The following is a 19,186-nucleotide window of genomic DNA, read 5'->3' on the forward strand; positions in this document are numbered from 1 at the left end:
CTAAAGGGGGAAATGCAGCATGTGGAAACAAGTAGAGCATCCTCTCCTACTCATATTTTCATGTTAAGCATGGCAGGCTTTGGGGAAAAAATTACTTTGTGCTTTTTAAAGCTTCTCAAGTTTCTCTGAAAATCAGGCTAACCTCTCCAAACATAGTTGCATGAGATGCTATTAGACACAGATTTGTTGATGTGGCCCAAAATGATTTTGCCTCTCTTTCAGCCTCTGCAGGCTGCCCCAAGTCTCCATTTCTGTTAATGACCTATTGCTTCTGTCTGATTCAATTCAGCCCACTGGCTATGGAAATGGCAAGTCTCAGCAGGAGACAACAAAATGGTTAGCAAACAGGGCTGAGCCATGTCATTTTCCTCAAATACTTTCCCAGAAATGAAATGACAAGCTTTAAAATGTTGTCTTCTGCTCAGGGCAAATATTTCTTTATTAAACAAAAGTGCATGTCCTCTAGTTTCCATTCAAACCATAGCTTAAAGTATGCCACTTGAAAAAGTTCAACTGTAAAACAATTTAATACCTAATGTTTCCCTTATAATTCCTTTCTCTGTCTCTTTCCCACTTCCGCTCCTGGGTTCCAATCCCAGCTGTGGCAGCTAATAACAGCTGCAGGTCCTTAAGCAAGTCAATTCCCCACTCTGAACTTCAGTTTCTTCATCCTTCAAATGGAAATAATAACAGTATCTAATTCAAAAGATGGGTGAGAGAACCAATCGAGATCATGCGTGTGAGCAGCTCACTCAGTGAGTGCCTGATACAGATGAAGTCTCAACAAATGTGTGCTAATACAATGTTATTATTCCCCAAACTTTTGTATAGTTCTGTATTTTAAATCTGTACCCAGGGAACAAGGATCAGATGACTTTCTGCTTGTATACAGTTTTAATCTTTCAATTTTACAGAATCTGGAATTTCCTTACTTTCATATGTTCTTAGCAGAATGAGTCTTCTCTATACCTAAGTTCCATTATTCAAATGGAATCCTTCAGATACTTAACAGTCACAATGAGCAGTAGTGACTGAGGTATCCCGCCAATTTCAGTAGAAGATGTGTCCTGAGAAGGGATTGTTTTATTTTGGTGTGAAATTGTTCCCCACTAAAAACAACCTAACTATACTGTAGTCTTCAAGTAAAACCAGGTTAAATGATTACCAATTAGTAAACAATCCGTAGCATAAATTCCCCAAACTGATCAGTAACCTTCTAGTACTGAGAACAGTTTGATCTGCAACAATCCAATTCCTTGCAAAAAAATAATACAGTTTAGCTGAGAATCTAGTGGAATTAATCATTCAGTAGAGATAACTGGTACCAACTCAAAGAACCAGGCCTGGGTACCTTATATTTAGAAAGACCCAACAATGCCTTCCAGAAGATTAGATGCTGTCTAAATTCTGGATTGGACTTTTACATTCAGTCCACCTAAATGTGATCTCAAGAGAGGATACAGTTGATCTTACTATGCATTATTAAATAGTTACTGAGTTTTATCTTCTATGTGACTACAATTCTAAAAGTATAATTTAAAATGTCATTGAACTATCCTTATGGATTAAAGATGCAATTAAAATAGTCATTGATATTATCATTTGCCTTTGTATTTATGTAGAACTCACAGGCTTCCTACTTACAAAAAAAGAATTTTTTGTTTCTTTAGGTCAATTCTACCCTTGGTCTAATCTCTATACCAGACTAAATTTACTAAAACATTGTATCACCCTAAAATGAAGTATGAGAGTGGATTATTTCAGAGGGCATTTTTCTGGTGGCCTAAAAGGTCACCTGCATTTTTTATATCTTCAGAAATGAGGAAAACAGCTGCTCTGACCTGACAATTCCTGTAGCAGTTATCTGGCCTCATGGGAATTTGACTAGGCCCTTCTCTGTGGGCAATCCAACCATCAGTTACATATTTTATTCAACCAGAATAATACATGTTTATAGTATTTTCGACTAATTTACCCTAATGCTTATTTTTCCCAACAGAGATAAAGCAAACGGTATGACTTTTTCTTTTCTTAGGCAGAGTTCTATTCTGCCAACACAATATAACACTGTCACATGAATTCCTTACCTTGCAGTCCTAAATCATCAGATCCTGAGTTGGCAAGTAGCCAGGAAGTGATATTCACAAGGTGCTACCAGACGTTAATAAAAACAGCTGGAATCTTGGTGATCAGGGAACATGTGATCCAGCTCCTGGGCTGGCTCACAGCCACCTGCCTGCAGCTGAGAGAGGATGGAGCCTGGTAGGATCACAATCCCATTTTGGTTGATTTACAGATAATCAAATGAAACAGAACCTCTGATGATGGAGAAATATTTGATTTTTATTTTCTTGATTTTGCTTGCCTGTATTTTTTGACCTTTCAACATATTCCTTCTTTTTTTCTTTGTTTTTTTACTTTGTACAGTTAAAAAAAAAGGCTTTTTAAAAATTTGACCACACATGTGCACATGTGCAAAAACACACACAAATTACATATGGAAGATTCTTCTGTAATAATCTTTGTTTTAAAAAAGCTAGTGGAATCAACAAGGACCTACTGTATAGCACAGGGAACTCCACTCAATACTCTATAATAACCTATATTGGAAAAGAATTGGAAAAAGAATAGATGTATGTATATATGTAACTGAATCACTTTGGTGTACACCTGAAACTGACACAACATTGTAAATCAGCTGCATAATCCAATATAAAATAAAAATTAAAATAATAAAATAAAATTCTCTGGAAAAAAAAACTAGTGAAGTAGATTACAGATGTGACATTATTGTATAAAAATTGTTCAGTTATGCATTCAATTTAGCTCTTACTTTATTTAGAGATTTTAAAAAATACCTTAAACTAATTTGGATTCGATTCTTCTAAGCCAGACTTTCCCTAAGTGTGTTTTGTAGAATACTGCTGTTCCTGGATGCTCACAGATGTCTGCCATCAGCTTAGTTTGGGAAACAAAGCACATTACCCACCGAGCTCCCACCCCCAAACTTTCCTCAAACCCAAAAGACTTATGAAGTTCTTGAGATTCAGATGAGAAAGCAACCTTAGCCATACTGACTGAGTTTTGGGTCCCTAATAAACGATAATCAGCTGGTGTCACTGTATTCTATGTCATTCCTAGCTGATGCTGGCGACAAGAATATAATGTTTACTACACCAAGGACTATTCTAAAGCCAAAAGAACAAGAATCTGTCCCAGATTTGCAAATATCTTTATCATCAGGGAATTATTCATATTCATATTTGACATGTAACTCTAAGATTTTCTAAGACCTCCATCCACTTTTTTTGTTGTTGTTGTACGTGGGCCTCTCCCTGCTGTGGCCTCTCCCATTGCGGAGCACAGGCTCCGGATGCACAGGCCCAGTGGCCATGGCTCACGGGCCCAGCCGCTCCGCGGCATGTGGGATCTTCCCGGACCGGGGCACGAACCCGTGTCCCCTGCATCGGCAGGCGGACTCAACCACTGCGCCACCAGGGAAGCCCCTCCATCCACTTTGAAAATTGCAAGTATCTTTCTGTTCCCCTTTAATCTCCAAATAAGGTGGCCACCCTTAGCGCTTGAGAAAGAATTAAAGATACGTTCCCATACCTTGCAAACAATCTTCCTATCAGCAGGTACCAGACACAGGCTGCCCAACCACAATGATACTGCTGCCCTATTTTCCTCCCCTGCCACAGTCTTACTGTATGGGACCACACTAGGCGAACGTATGTGTGAGGCTAGGACCCTCAAACTACCCCCACTGAGACCCACATGAAAACCAAACTTAAAAGGGGTGTGTGTGTGGTGGGTGTAATTTTAAGTTTGTAGCCACAGAAAGTGCTCATTGACCAGCCCCAAGCTGGGTGACCTGATTCTCTCCTGGTACTTCCAGGCTGCAGTGCCAGCCAACTTTTGCAGAACGCCCACTATGTGCCAGGCACTGTGCGAGTACCCCATCCGTAATTCTCACAGCCGTCTCTGAGGTAAGAACTGCCACCATCTCCATTTGGGGTTGAGGAAACTCAGGCTTAGAGAGTTTAAATAAACTGCCCAAGTCTACATAACTAAGAGCAGGGATTCAAAGCCACTAGTCTATGTTACACTGAATTATGCTGGTCTGTTTTTGGTCTTCTCTATTCACAGTGGGAACGCTGAGAGGCAAAACCATGACTCACCTTTGTATCCTGATACTTTCCCTAGCCTCTGATGCAAACTAGGTACTCAGTAGATATTTACTAAACTGAAGTTTAGGATTTTTAAACTCATTGTCTCATTTTCCTAGATCCTGCCTACCTAGGATAATCAATATTGTGACTAGGAAGTCCCCAGTTATAATTAGTACTAGTTGCAGTCATGTGACCAAAACCACAGTTTCCTCCACAGTAACAGTTACCTCAAACCTCTTCTCCTTACCCACACCTCTCACACTATTTCTCTGTGAATGATGACACATGATTACCATGCAAATTAGTAAGGTACATGAAAACCCAAAGGGATCTGTACCTGCCACATATATACAACACACCATCATGAACATTCTCCTGGGAAGGCCTCCCTTCTGCTCTTGATGTGGAAAGGAGCCCTTTCTGGCATGACAGATGATGGACTTTGTGCAATGAGCATGAGGAGAATCATATATGCGCGTCAGTGTCTCTTCAACATAATTTATAGCCGTGTTGATGGCTGCTTCTATCTTCTTGCTCTTCTGGACTTCTGATTGGCTGCTAATTCCCATTTTTCTAAGCAAATCGAGGAGACTGTACAGCATGATGAGAAGGGTAATGGCATATCACATTTTGGTCTAAAAGAAATGTCGCATCCGGAGTCACTTTACAAACTCTACTTTTTCTAGTTGCTTCTAGATTGCTAATGAGATTATTCTGACAACTCCTTCAGTTGTCATAAAAGGATTTTCATTCCCAAGGTGAAAATATATTCTTCCTACCAAATTTTAAAATTTTACTGTAAACCAGTATACACTACCAAATATAAATACCACTTATGTAAACAGATAGTTTAGGTTGTGTTCAATGAAAATTATTTACCTTGCTTTAAACCTAAGAGGGTTTTATTGATAATGATCCTTAATTCCTGTGTGGTAATGCTCCCGCTAAGCATGAACATTTTTCTTTAAAAACTTGGCCATTATTTTGGACTACAGAACACACAGAAATACTAGCAGATGTTTATTAAACACATTCTACATGCCAGGTTCTATACTAAGCGTGTTTAACTATACTATCTCCTTCAATCCTCACAACATGCCTGTCGGGAAAACTTCTACTACTGTTTTCTCCATTTTAAAGATGAAGAAACTGAGGCTTAGAGAGGGCAAGAGACTGTCTTAGGTTTCATAATTAATAAGTGGGCACATCAGGATGTGAGCTCAAGTTGGTTGGATGCCAAAATGCATGCACGGAAAGAATCTGCCGTACTCTGTCACACACCTAGAAAAAATGGATAAAGACGGGGCTGGGAACACAGAGGTGAGAGGAGGCCTTAGTTCTAGGATTAAATGTGACTTTGGTAAGAATGATTTGTTCATTCATTTATTCATCTGTTACTTCTTGAGTACCTATTACATGAAGGACCCAAATTTTCCACTTGAGATATACTACTATTAGCACTTGCTTTGGCCCATCTCTGAAAGATATAGGATGCTTATACCGAATTTAATGGATTTGAGCCTTTTCAAGAAAAGTTTCAGGAGTTATTTTTCCAGATTGTGGCAAATGAATAACCCTAACGTCCCCTTCTGTTTTTTATACAATGAGTTAAAGAATCAATGACTTTTTAAGTGACAGCTCTAAAATTTTCACAACCATAAAATATTTTCTTATAATCATGAATATGATTTTATCGGACTTAAGAAGTTAATCTTGAATAACTTATCCTTTTTCCCCTCAAAGTGAAATTCTAAGGCAATATAGTATTATGAAATAATGGTTTAGTCATCACCCTCTGTGTGCTTCAGTTTTTCAATTTTGCAAATGGAGATTTGATAAAACATACATTCTTGAGTTCATGTGAAGACCAGTGAGATAATTCTTGGCAAACCACACCGAGAATCTCCAATGAAACCAATTTCATAAGGACGAAACATTAATCTAGATGGAAAATACATGCTAAGGTCAGAGCGGTGTTTGCTTCATCCAAGCCCAGCAACTTAGAAATAGGCACATTGCAGATGGCAGATCCAACTGACTCCTCTGATATTGGTTTGTCAAATTAGATAAGGGACAAAACACATCTTTTTAATAAACCCTATTTCAAAAGTTATGATTCACTCATATATACACTTCAGTTTACACCCAGGCCAGTTACTAATAGAAGTTGTGAATTAACTTCCAACGTGAAAAACATTTTCCTAATGTCAGTGCTGACATCTTATCTGAGGTAAAGATATTAGAGAGAACAATGGACAAATTTCTGCTTTTCTTTGTTTTCCTTTTTTCTTTTAAATAAAAATACTCTAAGCCTTACATCCAATTGTTTTACAGCTCAATTGATAAGGTGTGTTCCTTTTTTTTGTTGTTCAAGAAAATTTAAAAGCAACTAATTTAAATATGCAAAATTATCTTGAGTTGTTCATACGTGAACTTAAAAGCCGTGCAACACAGGAAAATTAAGTAATTATGCCTCCAAGTTATTTACTGCAATTAAGCTCATTTATCATATGCAAATTAGTGCAAACTGGTCTCATTAGTTACTAAATTACTCAATATGAGCTGAACAATGTAGCACTCCAGTTTGTAATGAAAAATCCCTGTAGAGGCAAGCAGTATCAATTAAGCTAATCTGCATATGCAAATATATTCACTAACTTTCTCTTTTTCTATATTTAGTTTTACATTTTCTTACCATTCTGGATCATTGGGAAATTGCAGGGTCACTAACCTTTTTCTCTTTCCTCTTTTACAGCTAGAGAATGCCTCTACTAGTTGAATTGTATTTTATTTTAGAACTGATGTCCGGCAGGATACCACTTTGCCAACGAGGGCCATAAGGAGTAAGAGATGATCGTTTCTTTGATACTTATAAGTTCCAATAAAATAATAAATAAGGGTAAAATTCCAATTCATCAATAAGACAGAAAATACACTTAACATACTCCCTCTCACAGAAGTCTTTTGAAAACACTGCCATCAAATGTAAAACGAATGTTGACTTGGCTAGGCAGCAACTTACGTAATAATTTTTATGTTTGTATTAGTCAGTTTTTGAGCTGTTTTAGGTATTATTCACTTTTCTTTGTCCAGATGTTTGAATTGTACTAGTCTACCTTTACTGTCTCTTGCTGAATGAGATGACAGAAGATGCTAATAACAGATTTGGCATTCTCCAGCCCCACTCCAACACAGTGGTAAGTAGCTCTTTTGCCTATACGTCTACTTGCTCTAAAGGATCTTCTTAGTCTCCTACAATTGAGTGGGTCTCAGATACTGAAGCAGTGCTGTGGCTAGAAATACTTGAACGATAGCAAAGATACAAAACGTCACAAGATGTTTTCATTTTGTTTTCCTTACTACACTAACCCAAACTTTTAAATATTTCCAGGAGAGAATCTATACGTTCTCATTTGTCAAACAAGAATTCTGCAGGGCCAAAATAGTATGTAGACCAACCATGATTCCAGGGTATGCCCTTAAGCAATCTTCAAAATATGACTAAAAATGGAAACATAGATATTTAAATGTCAATCCTAATTTTATTTTATTCTACATCTCATCCATAACATCCTCTTTTAAATCTAGGTTCTTCTTTCACTTCTACTCTCTATTCCATGGTTGAAGGTGTTACGAGAAAGAAAAACCACATGATCGAATCTGACATTTCACTGAGATCTTTGGCATCGTCCATATTAACGCACACAAACCTCTGACGACTTTGTTTATCAAATAGAAAAATAGCTACATTTGAGTTCCCCTCTTTTTCACCATTTTAAGAAAATACATACTTTAGTTAAACTATTCTGCTAAGGTGATGCCCATATCCGTCTTCTACAAGAGAGTTGTTCTACCAAAAACTAATCCTTTCAAGAACAATTATTTCCCTAATTATGCTGAGGAAGACAGGCGGTCGTGCGACTTCTCTGCCCAGCCTTTTCTGTGCACTCCCAGGCAGAGACCCTCAGGTGCTATGCTGTAATACTGGCATGTTCTTGGTGAGTCTCTCTTGGTCTTCCTCAAAGGGTCTGCACACGGTATTCTCTTTCATTTATGGGGTTTGAATGCCATAACAGTAATACAAAAATGTCTTAATACCCAGAAATAATGCAGAGTCAATAACAGATAGAGGAGGGTTCATGCAACATAGACAAATCCAAAACTAACACTGGGATGCCACACTTCCACCATTATCTCCCTTTAAGGCACTTCTTATAGAATATTTTTATTCTCCCAAGACTTCATTTAAATAATAATTTTAGTTCTGTACCATTTATATACAAGTGTGGGTCCTTATGATTGTATTCATCCAACTCACAAAATTTCATTTATCGTAATATCCAAAACTAGTTATGGATAAAAACCATCCTTCAGTTTATAAGTAATAGTTATTAGTAACGATATGAATTACTCAATGTCAGGTATATAACATATCCTATCTGTAGTTCACCATAATGTGCTCACAATGAATACAAATATAAATCCTAAAGATCTTCCACATACAAGGTTTGATCTGATTGCTTTGTTCTGACACCTGTGAGGTAAGTAAAGTGGCATTACTATGGAGTATGCAAAAACAATACCACAATTTCATATAACAGTTATATAAGCTTTATCTACAGAATGAAAAAATAACTTAAACCCTTCTGCTAAGGGCATGCAAATAATTAAAGCACTCCATTCATAAATCTGGCACCTAAGGGAAAGTCATTCCACTAGTTAATTTTATGAGTTACGAAGACGATATTTGTCACTATTTTCTGTTTCGTTAACTTTGATGAAGTAAAATATGAATATTCTATCTGGTCTCTAAACTGGAACAGTAAAAGTAAATATCCACTCATATTTTTAATATTAAGGAATCATGAAGGGAGAACAATAATGCCTAAAGAAAGCTTTTAAAGCAGGAACCAAATTAGTGCTTAGTCACAAGTACTATATTCAGGAAAGATTTCACATAATGACCTAAAGTTCTTGGATTTTTACTTAGCCTGTCACAAATAGCACAGTTCTCAATCTTGACCCCTTGCCCTCCTGTTCCTCTAATAAGAGTCAAAGAAGAATAAAGTCAAATAAACGCCTTGACTCAGGCCCAGTGCCTACATCTCATAGTTGTGCAGCTGCAAGGCTGACATCCCTTGAATGCCTCACCCCTCCTGCAGAAGATGCCCCTGTCCTGAAATCCATGCCTGAAAGAGCTACAGGTTCACTGGGGCTACTAAGGGTCACAGTCAGTAGTGAGGTTTTTGTGTATATGATGTGAATGGTGGTCCCAGAATTACACAGTACACAGGTTGGGCGATGGTCTTGCCTACATACACTGGTATTGGATCATTAAATCGGAAAATAACTTTGCAACAGTTGATTTTTATATTGACAGAATCACCATTATGTTTCTTTCTTTTCCCCTCTCAGGAGGAAAGAAGTCACATTTTGAAGGATCCACCAAACTTTCTAATTTTTCCTAAGAGAATATATGGCTAATAAGATGCACACAGCAAACACATATACTGTAGCCCACAGAATGGATGGATCAAAAATTAAGGAGTCTGTCTTCATCCCCCACCCCCAGCTCTCTACACCGAGGGGTCCTTAGCACACTTTTCCATGAAACATCACTGGGGGCATGAGGAACAGGGAGGCTTGCCACCTGGTGCAGAGAATACCCAGGTATTTCCTGAGCCCCATCCTGGTGTTCAGAACTGATCTCTATTTTACCCTCCAATTCCATCAGATCCCTAATCCTGTTCACTCCAAATATAAATTCTTTCCTTTTATTACCATTCTCTTTTAAAATGTCATCATTTCTTGGCAAGTATTTATAATCTAACATCCTAGGTTCAAATTCAGCTCTCACTTAAGTAGCCATGTGAATGTCAGTCAGTTATGTGAGTTTTCTAAGAAATCTTAGTTTACTCAATTGTAAGACATGCAATCAGAGCACCTGTCTCACAGGTACATATTGTAAGTATTAACTGATGACATAAGCAGAGTAGCACAGTACATAGAACTTAATACATACCAAAAATTCGATAAATTTAAGCCAAAATCAAACTGGATTAGGCCTTTTCTAATTAAAACATACTTCCCTTGGTATTTTCATTAGAAATGCAAGCTTATAGGTATAATCAAAATACTCAATGACAAAAAAATGGTTAATTATGATACATCCACAGTATGGAATGGCATATAGCCATTAATAATAATGAAAGCTTATCCTTTCCTAATGCAGACATGACCACTAGATATTGATTTTTAAAAAGTTGATTGCTAAACAGCATATCATTGACCAATGCTTGACCCCATGAATCTCAGAAATATAAACATACTCTAAACAACATTAAATACAAAATTTTCCTGTAACACTACCTTCTCATCTCCCATCCATCCTTTACCGCAAACATCCAGACACTTCTACCTTCTATCACTCTTTCGGTTTGTCTTCTGCACCTAAATTTTTACTGCAATTGTTTCAATTGACAAAACCCATGACATCTCTTCAGTGGTTACCCTACTGAAGGATTTATGTCCTCAGTCACCTTGATACTCCTTCCTTAAGCAAAAATCTTGTGATTTCCTCTTATCTTTCTGTCTACTCCTTTCTCATTTTCTACTTGCATCTTAAAGTGATGATATATACGGGGTTGCCTCTCCTCAACCCTTTTCTCTCTTTGTGCCATATCATTTCCACCGGTCTGCAACTCACTGCTTGATGTGAACTACCATTCACCTACACACTAGTGATCAGTAATCCCCAGCCCTATTTTTACCCCTTGCCTGATTTTGCTCTAGAGGATCAGACTCTGGTTTCCAACTGCTTACCTCTTACGGACTTGGCTATGTAAGAGGATATCCCTTTCAACCTCTCTCAGGCAAGAGTATCATTAGGTAGCTAGTTACCAGTCTAGAAAACCTGTGGTCATTGTTAACGCCTATCATTCCCTAGCCTTTCATATCTAATTCATACCACGTGCCAATAATTCTATCCCAATTCCATACCATGTCTCCATTCATAGAGCTTCTATCTTGGATAAGATCTTCATTTGGACTGTTGTAATAATTTCCTAAATTGTCTCTTTATAATAGCCTCTCACAACCCAAAGGCTTCCTAGACTGTATTTTAATAATAACTCCAGAAACAAACCAAATATTTACCTTGTCACTCTTGTATGAAAGCCTTCTCCACAGGCTCATTGCTGGTTATAGAATCCTGGCTTGGCTCACTGGGCCTGTGCAATATGGATCATAAGTTCTCCATCTTTATCTCTTACATGCTCCCCTGTGCATGTAAAACAGCCATCAAATTGAACAGCTTAACAGTCCCCAAACAAGATCTATTATGACTTGCCCCCATGCCTTTGTGTTTGACATTTCTTTGATTGCAATATTCTTCCATTGTATTTGCCTAATAAACTCCTATTCAGCCATCAACAACTTGAGACGTCTTCTCTGATGCCTTGTGGCAAATTCAGAGCCTCGCTCCTTCGCAGCCCCGTAGCACTTGACCACTGTGATGCTTCTCACTTTATGAAGCCTCCTGGTTCTTTAACCAAATGATTGCAAGCTAGTTAAGGACAGCAGCCATGTGCCTACTACAGCAAATTCTGTTGTTACTATTATTTTTTTTCTTTTTTCGTAATGATGATAAACTGTGATATTATAGACCACGCCCACCTTGTTGACCACACAGGGTTTTTTTCATATATTTGCAAATGAAAGAATGGTAGGAGAGAAGGAAGGAAGAAAGAATTCATCCCAGTGCCCATGAATCAACCAGATTCAACTATGGAACCTCCTGAAGGAAAATAACGAAATCATCTTACCCTAGCAGACTACTGAGATACTTTGAATGTGGTACAGACACAGATCTATGGGTTCAAGAGTTATCCTGCTAGGAGGCAAGATATCTAACCAGATAGCTTAAAGGAAGCCCTTCTTTTTACTACTACTTCCCAACCCCTTCCTGCCTACAATTCTAGCATATCATTTTGAAGAGCATATACAGTTCTTCCCCTCCATAACCTTTGGTTTTAGAATCTAATGATAGGAATTTCTAGTTTCTATGACAATTTCAAGACTATCTAGGGCAACCACACTTGTATGTCTGACTTTCTTGAAAGCATCCTTACCAAGCCACCTATACTTCTCCTAAGGCTAAAGGCTTTGAGCATGTTGGAGATATAGACAGTCCTATTTGCAACTTTTGTTATATGAAGGTGATTTTTTTTTCTATTCAATTTTCACCCTTTCTCTTCTTTCTACACTCTGAAGCTACACAGAATGGATTTAATCCTTTTTTTTGTTTGTTTGTTTTCTTTGGGCATGAGGCCTTCAGATAGATAGAGAGGATATTAATGTCCTTTTTATGCCACGTGTTTTCCACACGTAGCTTCACCAAGCCCTTTGCCACACCTCATGTGACACGATTTCTAGTTCACAAACACATCGAGTTATTCCACTCCAAATGACATCCAGCTATCTATGTTTCTCTTGAAGAGTGTTGTCTAAGGCGGGTGTGACCAAACCAAAGAGCTCAGCAGCCTCATCTAGATCCTCTGCTCTCTCAATGGAGTCCAATGTTGAACTGGCACTGGGGACAGCCATCCTATATTATAACTCTACATTGCTCTCACTGAGCTTATGTTCCATTCAAATTCCTAAGTTTTGTGTTTTAAATTAGTTTCAAATTCTTGCAACTCCTAAGTCCGCCTCCCTACAGAACACTGAACTAAAGATTTCCAGAGAACATTTACAGGATGATAGAATACTGTTTGAACCATTTCTCTCACTGACAAAGTCTTATGCACTGACTGCGTCAGAATAGAAATAGGAGTCATCCTGGATCACATCAGAATCTAACAATGTACAGTCGGCCATACATATCCACAGATTCAACCAACACGGATCAAAGATATTCGAAAAAAATCCAGAAAGCTCCACAAAGAAAAATCTAAACTTGCCACATGCTACCAACAATCTATATAGCATTCATATGTTATTAGGTATTACAAGTAATCTAGAGATGATTTAAAGTATATAAGAGGACATGCGTAGGTTATACACAAATTCTATGCCATTTTATATAAGGGACTCGAGCAGCCACAGATTTTGGTATCCACAGGGGTCCTGAAACCAATCCCCCACAAATACAGAGGGACAGTGGTATATATGGTATCACTCATACAAAACTTATCAAGGAGATTATGCACAAAAATGCACAGAAAAGAGGGAAATAAAAATTCAAAGTTTTAGAAAGAAATATCCTCTCTGTATCCCCGAACCTAATCTACTGCAAAGGTAATTCAAAACTTTATGTGCACAATAGAATAGCATCTCCCAAGGTGTAGTTCAAGAAACATCAGTTCTATGGGATGTTAACAGATATTAGGGGAGAAATGAGAAATATCGAAATAAAAAAAAAATAAAGTAAGACTTTTCAGGGCCTTAAATTTGCAAATGTGAATTGTGACATCTCAGACCTAATAAAACATCAAAATTATCTCGAAGGGTTACTAAAAATAACAAATTCCTGGATTTCACCCTGAAGATCCTGATTTACTAGGTCCAGGAGAGGCTCAGGAATTTGTCCTTTGAACAAGTGTCTCAGGTGATACTGAAGCTGCCAGCCAAGGAACCATTTAGGAGAACCACTCTAATTTGACCATGGACATGTGATGATAGCAGTTTTCTAAGGTACATATTGTCAGAAATAATATGGTAGATTCAGTACTACTTTTGGCTATCTAGAAAATGAAAGCACCACAGAGGTCTTTTTTTTAACAAAAAATTACTCTGAATGGACAGGAATCTGGAGTTTAGCTTTATTTTTACCCCAAATCTCATCTAAGAAAAACATAACCATCTTTTTCAAATAAGATGCCTAAACATCCCACATGTGTCTGCTTCTCTAATTCCACGTTAAAAATGTATTTTACATGGTAAAGAAAAAAAGCTTTGGCAAGGGCAACATTTATCCTGGAAACAGAAACAACGTAGAACAATTACCCCGTGGATTAAGGAAGATGGGTCAGATTGATGGCAAAGTTTTAAGAGAACAAGTTTTGAGTAAGTGAGGTGCTAAGTTTGTGATCAATTTTCTCCAAGAGTAAATAACTACAGGTCCACCCTAGTCACCCTCACATTTATTTGTCATGAAAGTCACTGGAAAAAAATCAAATTATTACTATTTGTCTCCTTTTACTTAAAAATGTACTCTAACATCTCCCCCTGACAGAGACTGTTATTTGGGGAAACAAACATTAGGACTGGAAGCACTTATGAATACAAACTCAAGCAAAGAACAACTGAAATTTGACAACACATAAAAATGTCACACTACTTTCACAACAAAACTTCTTTGCTCTTCCAAAAACAATATATAGCTCCAAAGACACACGCATATGTCCACTTACAAATGCAGCACACACAATCATTCTGGGAACAGCCAGCTACTATACATTGTGCATCAACTGAGTAGTGCAATTCATCTCAATTATTATAGCACAAATAATACTTGCCCTCCCTTTCTCATTAATATGCTCTCAAGGGATGGCTTTCTAAAAAGAAAAATATAAATTCATAAGAATTTCAGAATTCCAAGATAAAATAGCAACAGTCATATACATAGCTGCAATAAAAGACATTTTTATAAAAAGACTAAACATATGGATTTTTCTTAGTAAAATATAAGCAAGTTTCTTTTTCATTTAAAGGTACCTGCAAAATGTGACTTCCCAAATGTGCTTCAAATACTTCAATGGCCAGTGCACTGGGGCTTCTCCTTCGCTGTGCACCTATAACTTAAAAGAAAAAGAAAAGAAAAGAAAGAAAGAAAAAAAAATTAAGTTGGGGCTCTGATTTACACCTTCAGCTTCATTTCTCTGTAACTGTATCACTAGACAGCTACTATATCAAAGAGATCTGAGAGAAACACAACCCAGTGTTAACTCTGGTTCTGAGTTGCTTGAGCAAAATCAGAGCCTAGGGTGAATTTCCATCTCAGAATATCAACTTCTACAAACATTAAAAATCATATCCAGACTTAAAACAATTTTCTTTTCCTTTTTGAACTATTTTTCCTACACTGGAGCAAAAAAACAAAACAAATATGAATGTTCGCACTCTTTTAAAATAAATTGGTAAACTGTTTTTCTTAAAATTTAGCTATTGTTATTTTTAAAGCATATACGTATTGCCTTTTCCTCCCAGAGAAACCTGAATGTTTAACATCCTCTAGGCTAGAAAAAAGCAAACAGGACTTTTTAAATGTTCTAATGCAATAACTTTATCATAATTTAATAAGCACAACATGTCGGCTAAGAGAGTCTCATTAATGACTGTTTGCACTAGTGTTAAGTGTCTCAGGATGGCTGGATTTCATATTTACTGAATATTCACATGTAACTATTCCTACAGGACCTACAGGGAGCCCAGGTGGATGCTTGCCCAGCATGTGTCCTGCAGGTCTGTGACTGTTTTCTTATCTGTATTCTTCTGTTCTCCTACTAACTTATAGTTTGTCTTTCTCTTCCTGGCATACCCTACATGTGCTGTCTGCAGGCACATACACCCGAAGGGCCTCCCAACCCCTAACAAAAGAGCTTAATGCATGATATTTGGGGATCCAAAATTGAGGGCCTTCTCTTTACAATTTTTTTTTTTGGAATGGGATCACAATTTGCTTTTGAATCTGTTCTGGCTCTTTTCCCTGTTTCAAAAAGTTCTCAAACATAAAAATCAATTTGCTTTCCAGTAATTTATGAACAAAAATATTCTGAACTTTTCCATATTTACAACAAGTACATTCTTTATGTCTTCCTGCTTTTCTTAAAAAATTGTATGACAAACCTCTATTCTCTCAAACCTAGACACTATAAATTGAAAATAAAATCAAATCCCCTACTTTCTTACTTCTCAAAACACTTCCAGCTAGTTGACAAGAAAATTCCAGCAAAATGCTGCTGGGATAATTCTGCTTCGTTTCAGTTACTAAGTCAGTCAGTTGGATCCATAGCTTAGTAGGGATTATAATATAAATGTACTTATGATTATTGTGCTGTGCAAAATAGGCAGTTTACCCCTGCAATTGAAAGCTAATGTCTGCCAGGTCTGAAAGGCACTTTGAAAATAGCATGAGTGGTAAGTATCATTATCACTAGCAAGAAGAAATAAAAGGGGCATTATTTTCAATGGGAAAATTTATAAAATATAATTGAAGAGTGATTATTATCAAAGAATATTCCAGTTGGAAGGGATCTTAAAGATCTCAATTCCAAATTCTTCATTTGCTTCAGAAGCAAAACACACAACTAATATTCTTAAAATAGAAAAATCAGTTTTCTATCCTAAGACTAATCATTACTGTAAGCATAGACATATGATTTTTAAATTTTTAATCTAAGATGTACTTAAGACAGTACTACTGGGTGTGTGGCATTTCTGATTAATTTCCTATTCTAACATGCACATTACTCCCTTCAAAACTCCTTTGGCATTTTTGATAATGCAGCTGTCTTGCTGAATACTGTTTTCAGTTTCTAGAGTGTTAATTGCACATTATGGTAGCTTGGTGTGAATGATCCCACATGAATAAAATCTGCAGTTCTTTTTTTTTTGTTAAGATTGTTGTGGGGAGGGGAGCTCTGGGGAGGCAGAAGGGGGGTGTTGAAAAACTTCAAAAGTGTCCACTCTGTTTTTGAGGCAGTAATTAGGATCCAGAAAGCTCCTTATTAATAGTTCATAATTTGGGGGCATTTCAGGACTTCCAATTATGAAGTTCAAAATAAACCATTGTACCTCACAGAAGAAATGGGTTGATCTTAGAGAACACAGACTATTCTCCAAAGAACTGGATTAAGAGTGGGGCAAGAGAGCAACAGCCACCAACCTACAGAGGACCCTAAAACATCACAGGAAAGGAAGGGAACATGTTTATTTACTAGAAGGCCCAAGAAGCATGCTCCAGTAACAACTGCCCTCTAGAAGCACGGAAACAGGTGACTACAGTGGGGTCCTGCAGGGGTTATTTAAGCCTGTCCATTGATGGCCTTTCTTTTCCTGCCTTTCCTCAACTTAGGGCTCAGCTGTTCTCTAAGTAAATGTTGCAAATGCATAAATAATTAGGAATTTTATTTTAAAAGCTCCTTAGTCAGCCTGGGGATCCCACATGCCTTCATCAGCTCTTCTATCCATGAGTCCTTCCTGCATAGTTATTTTTCTTTGTTCTTCAGACCCTCTAGAAATCTGAGTGTGCATCCTAGTACATGCTAGCGTAACATACAAGCATCTTGTAAGTGGTTTCATGCGTTTCTCTTCAAGGGCATTTTTACGGCACTGGAACTTCTCTTGATTTATATGTTTTGCACTTATGCAGGTGACATGGGGCTGTAACGACAGTTCCTAATTTTACAACCAACATAAATATGTTAAACAGGAGTCCATTATGCCTCCAGTAGAAGCCCAGCTCTGACTGTAGCATTATTGGTAACTGAATAGATGTTAAATAATGTACTTTTTATCTTGTACTTTTCATCCTACCACATTTGGTATTTTGAGTATTTAGACAATAATCTGATAACTCAGGAACGATGCAAACAGTTATTTTGTTCCTCTGTGTTAATGTCACTGTGTTTACGGATTATCATTCGTGCTTAAAGAAAAACTAAAGAGGCATTTCCTCAGTGAGGCTCGTCATTCTCAGAAAAGTAATACATTGCTTATGAAGCTCTCTCAGATTGTTTTGTTTTGGAAGTTGACCGTTTCTAAAACCAGTTGGTAGCCCACACACACTGCGTACTTCTTATTGCTGAATAGGTCAATGCTTTATCTGATCTACAGACACTTCATTCATTTGTCTGTTCAATTAAAAGACACTGCGTTTGAAATTTAAAGAACACTAAATTAACTAAAAAATGCACAGCACATTGCTAAATAAATGGAACACATAATCCCGTTATCTGTGAGGATTATATCTCTTAAGTCACTGACAGTGAGATGTGAGAGTTGTATAAACTGAACAGGTTATATAAACTGTTAAAAGAAAAAAAAAATCAAGCTATAGTAATATAGTAATTCAAATTCGATTCAGCATTGACTGAGTAACTATTTGACACTGAAAACTGCTAGCTACTGTAGAGTAACTAGTGTTATAAGACCTAATAAACGTTCCACAAGAAAATTTTAAGCAATTCATAACAAACCTAGGCCCAGCATATCATTATCAAGACCACAACATGATCATCTCATGTTTTTCAAGGGTTAGAAATAAAACACCTAGAGTTTTAAGAGACTTTAAATGGAAGAGATATATAGGGAGAAAGATTTTTAAAACTCAGCTAAAGAAATTCTGATTGTCTCAGAATTCTAAAATGATATGATGAATCATTAGGATTGTGCCTTTGGCCTTTCTCTCATTAAAAAAATGGAAGACAGAAGGAAGCCCCAATGTGAAATACGTATCTGAAAAATTAGTTTTGTCCCTCAACAACGTCGGCAAAAATACTCTAATCTAGACTCTTCCACATAACCTTGTGAGGTAGTCTTTGAGAATTAATTAAGTGCAGTAAAAGACAATTCCTCTTTGGGGAAATGTACCACACACTCCCAGTCATATTCCTAACCAGTGCCTGTCACCTTCGGGGATGCACAAACACCAGGAAGGCTGAGGATTATTGCTCAGTGGGAGTTTGACCTATTCAGCCAAAAGGTCAGCTTGCCACATAAGAACCCATTACAAAACAGAAACAGGACAGCTCAGTGGACACACATAATGAAAGAGGGAAAAGTCACGAGCCCTTCTTGCCTTGTGTCCTGCATTGCCCTTTTCCTCCTAACCCTCCCCACCCCCATTTCCAGAGAAGCTGGCACTGCCCCAGCTCCTCACGAGCACAGCTCACAGTGGGAAGGTAAACCACAGGCAGGGAGAGAGAAAGGGGCTCATTATTTCAGGGATCACTTGAAAAAGATATTCAAAGGTAGAGTATGACATCGTGAGGCAGGATTTCCAAGAGATTGTT

At 37.4% G+C, this 19,186-nt stretch overlaps 1 protein-coding gene across 18 annotated transcripts in view; it reads right to left on the minus strand.

Annotated features, from left to right (window-relative positions):
• NPAS3 (neuronal PAS domain protein 3) overlaps nucleotides 1–19,186 on the minus strand; it is an 863,203-nt gene that overhangs the window by 428,085 nt on the left and 415,932 nt on the right. For 12 of the 18 annotated variants that reach the window (XM_079914469.1, XM_079914467.1, XM_079914463.1 and 9 more), the window contains one exon: nucleotides 14,889–14,971. In XM_079914469.1, the coding sequence (XP_079770595.1) occupies nucleotides 14,889–14,971 (83 nt within the window). The remainder of the gene's footprint in view (nucleotides 1–14,888; nucleotides 14,972–19,186) is intronic. The other 6 variants (XM_079914468.1, XM_079914465.1, XM_079914479.1 and 3 more) reach the window with 1 other exon arrangement.

Source organism: Stenella coeruleoalba, assembly GCF_951394435.1.
Source record: "Stenella coeruleoalba genome assembly, chromosome: 2".
Taxonomy (NCBI): domain Eukaryota; kingdom Metazoa; phylum Chordata; class Mammalia; order Artiodactyla; family Delphinidae; genus Stenella; species Stenella coeruleoalba.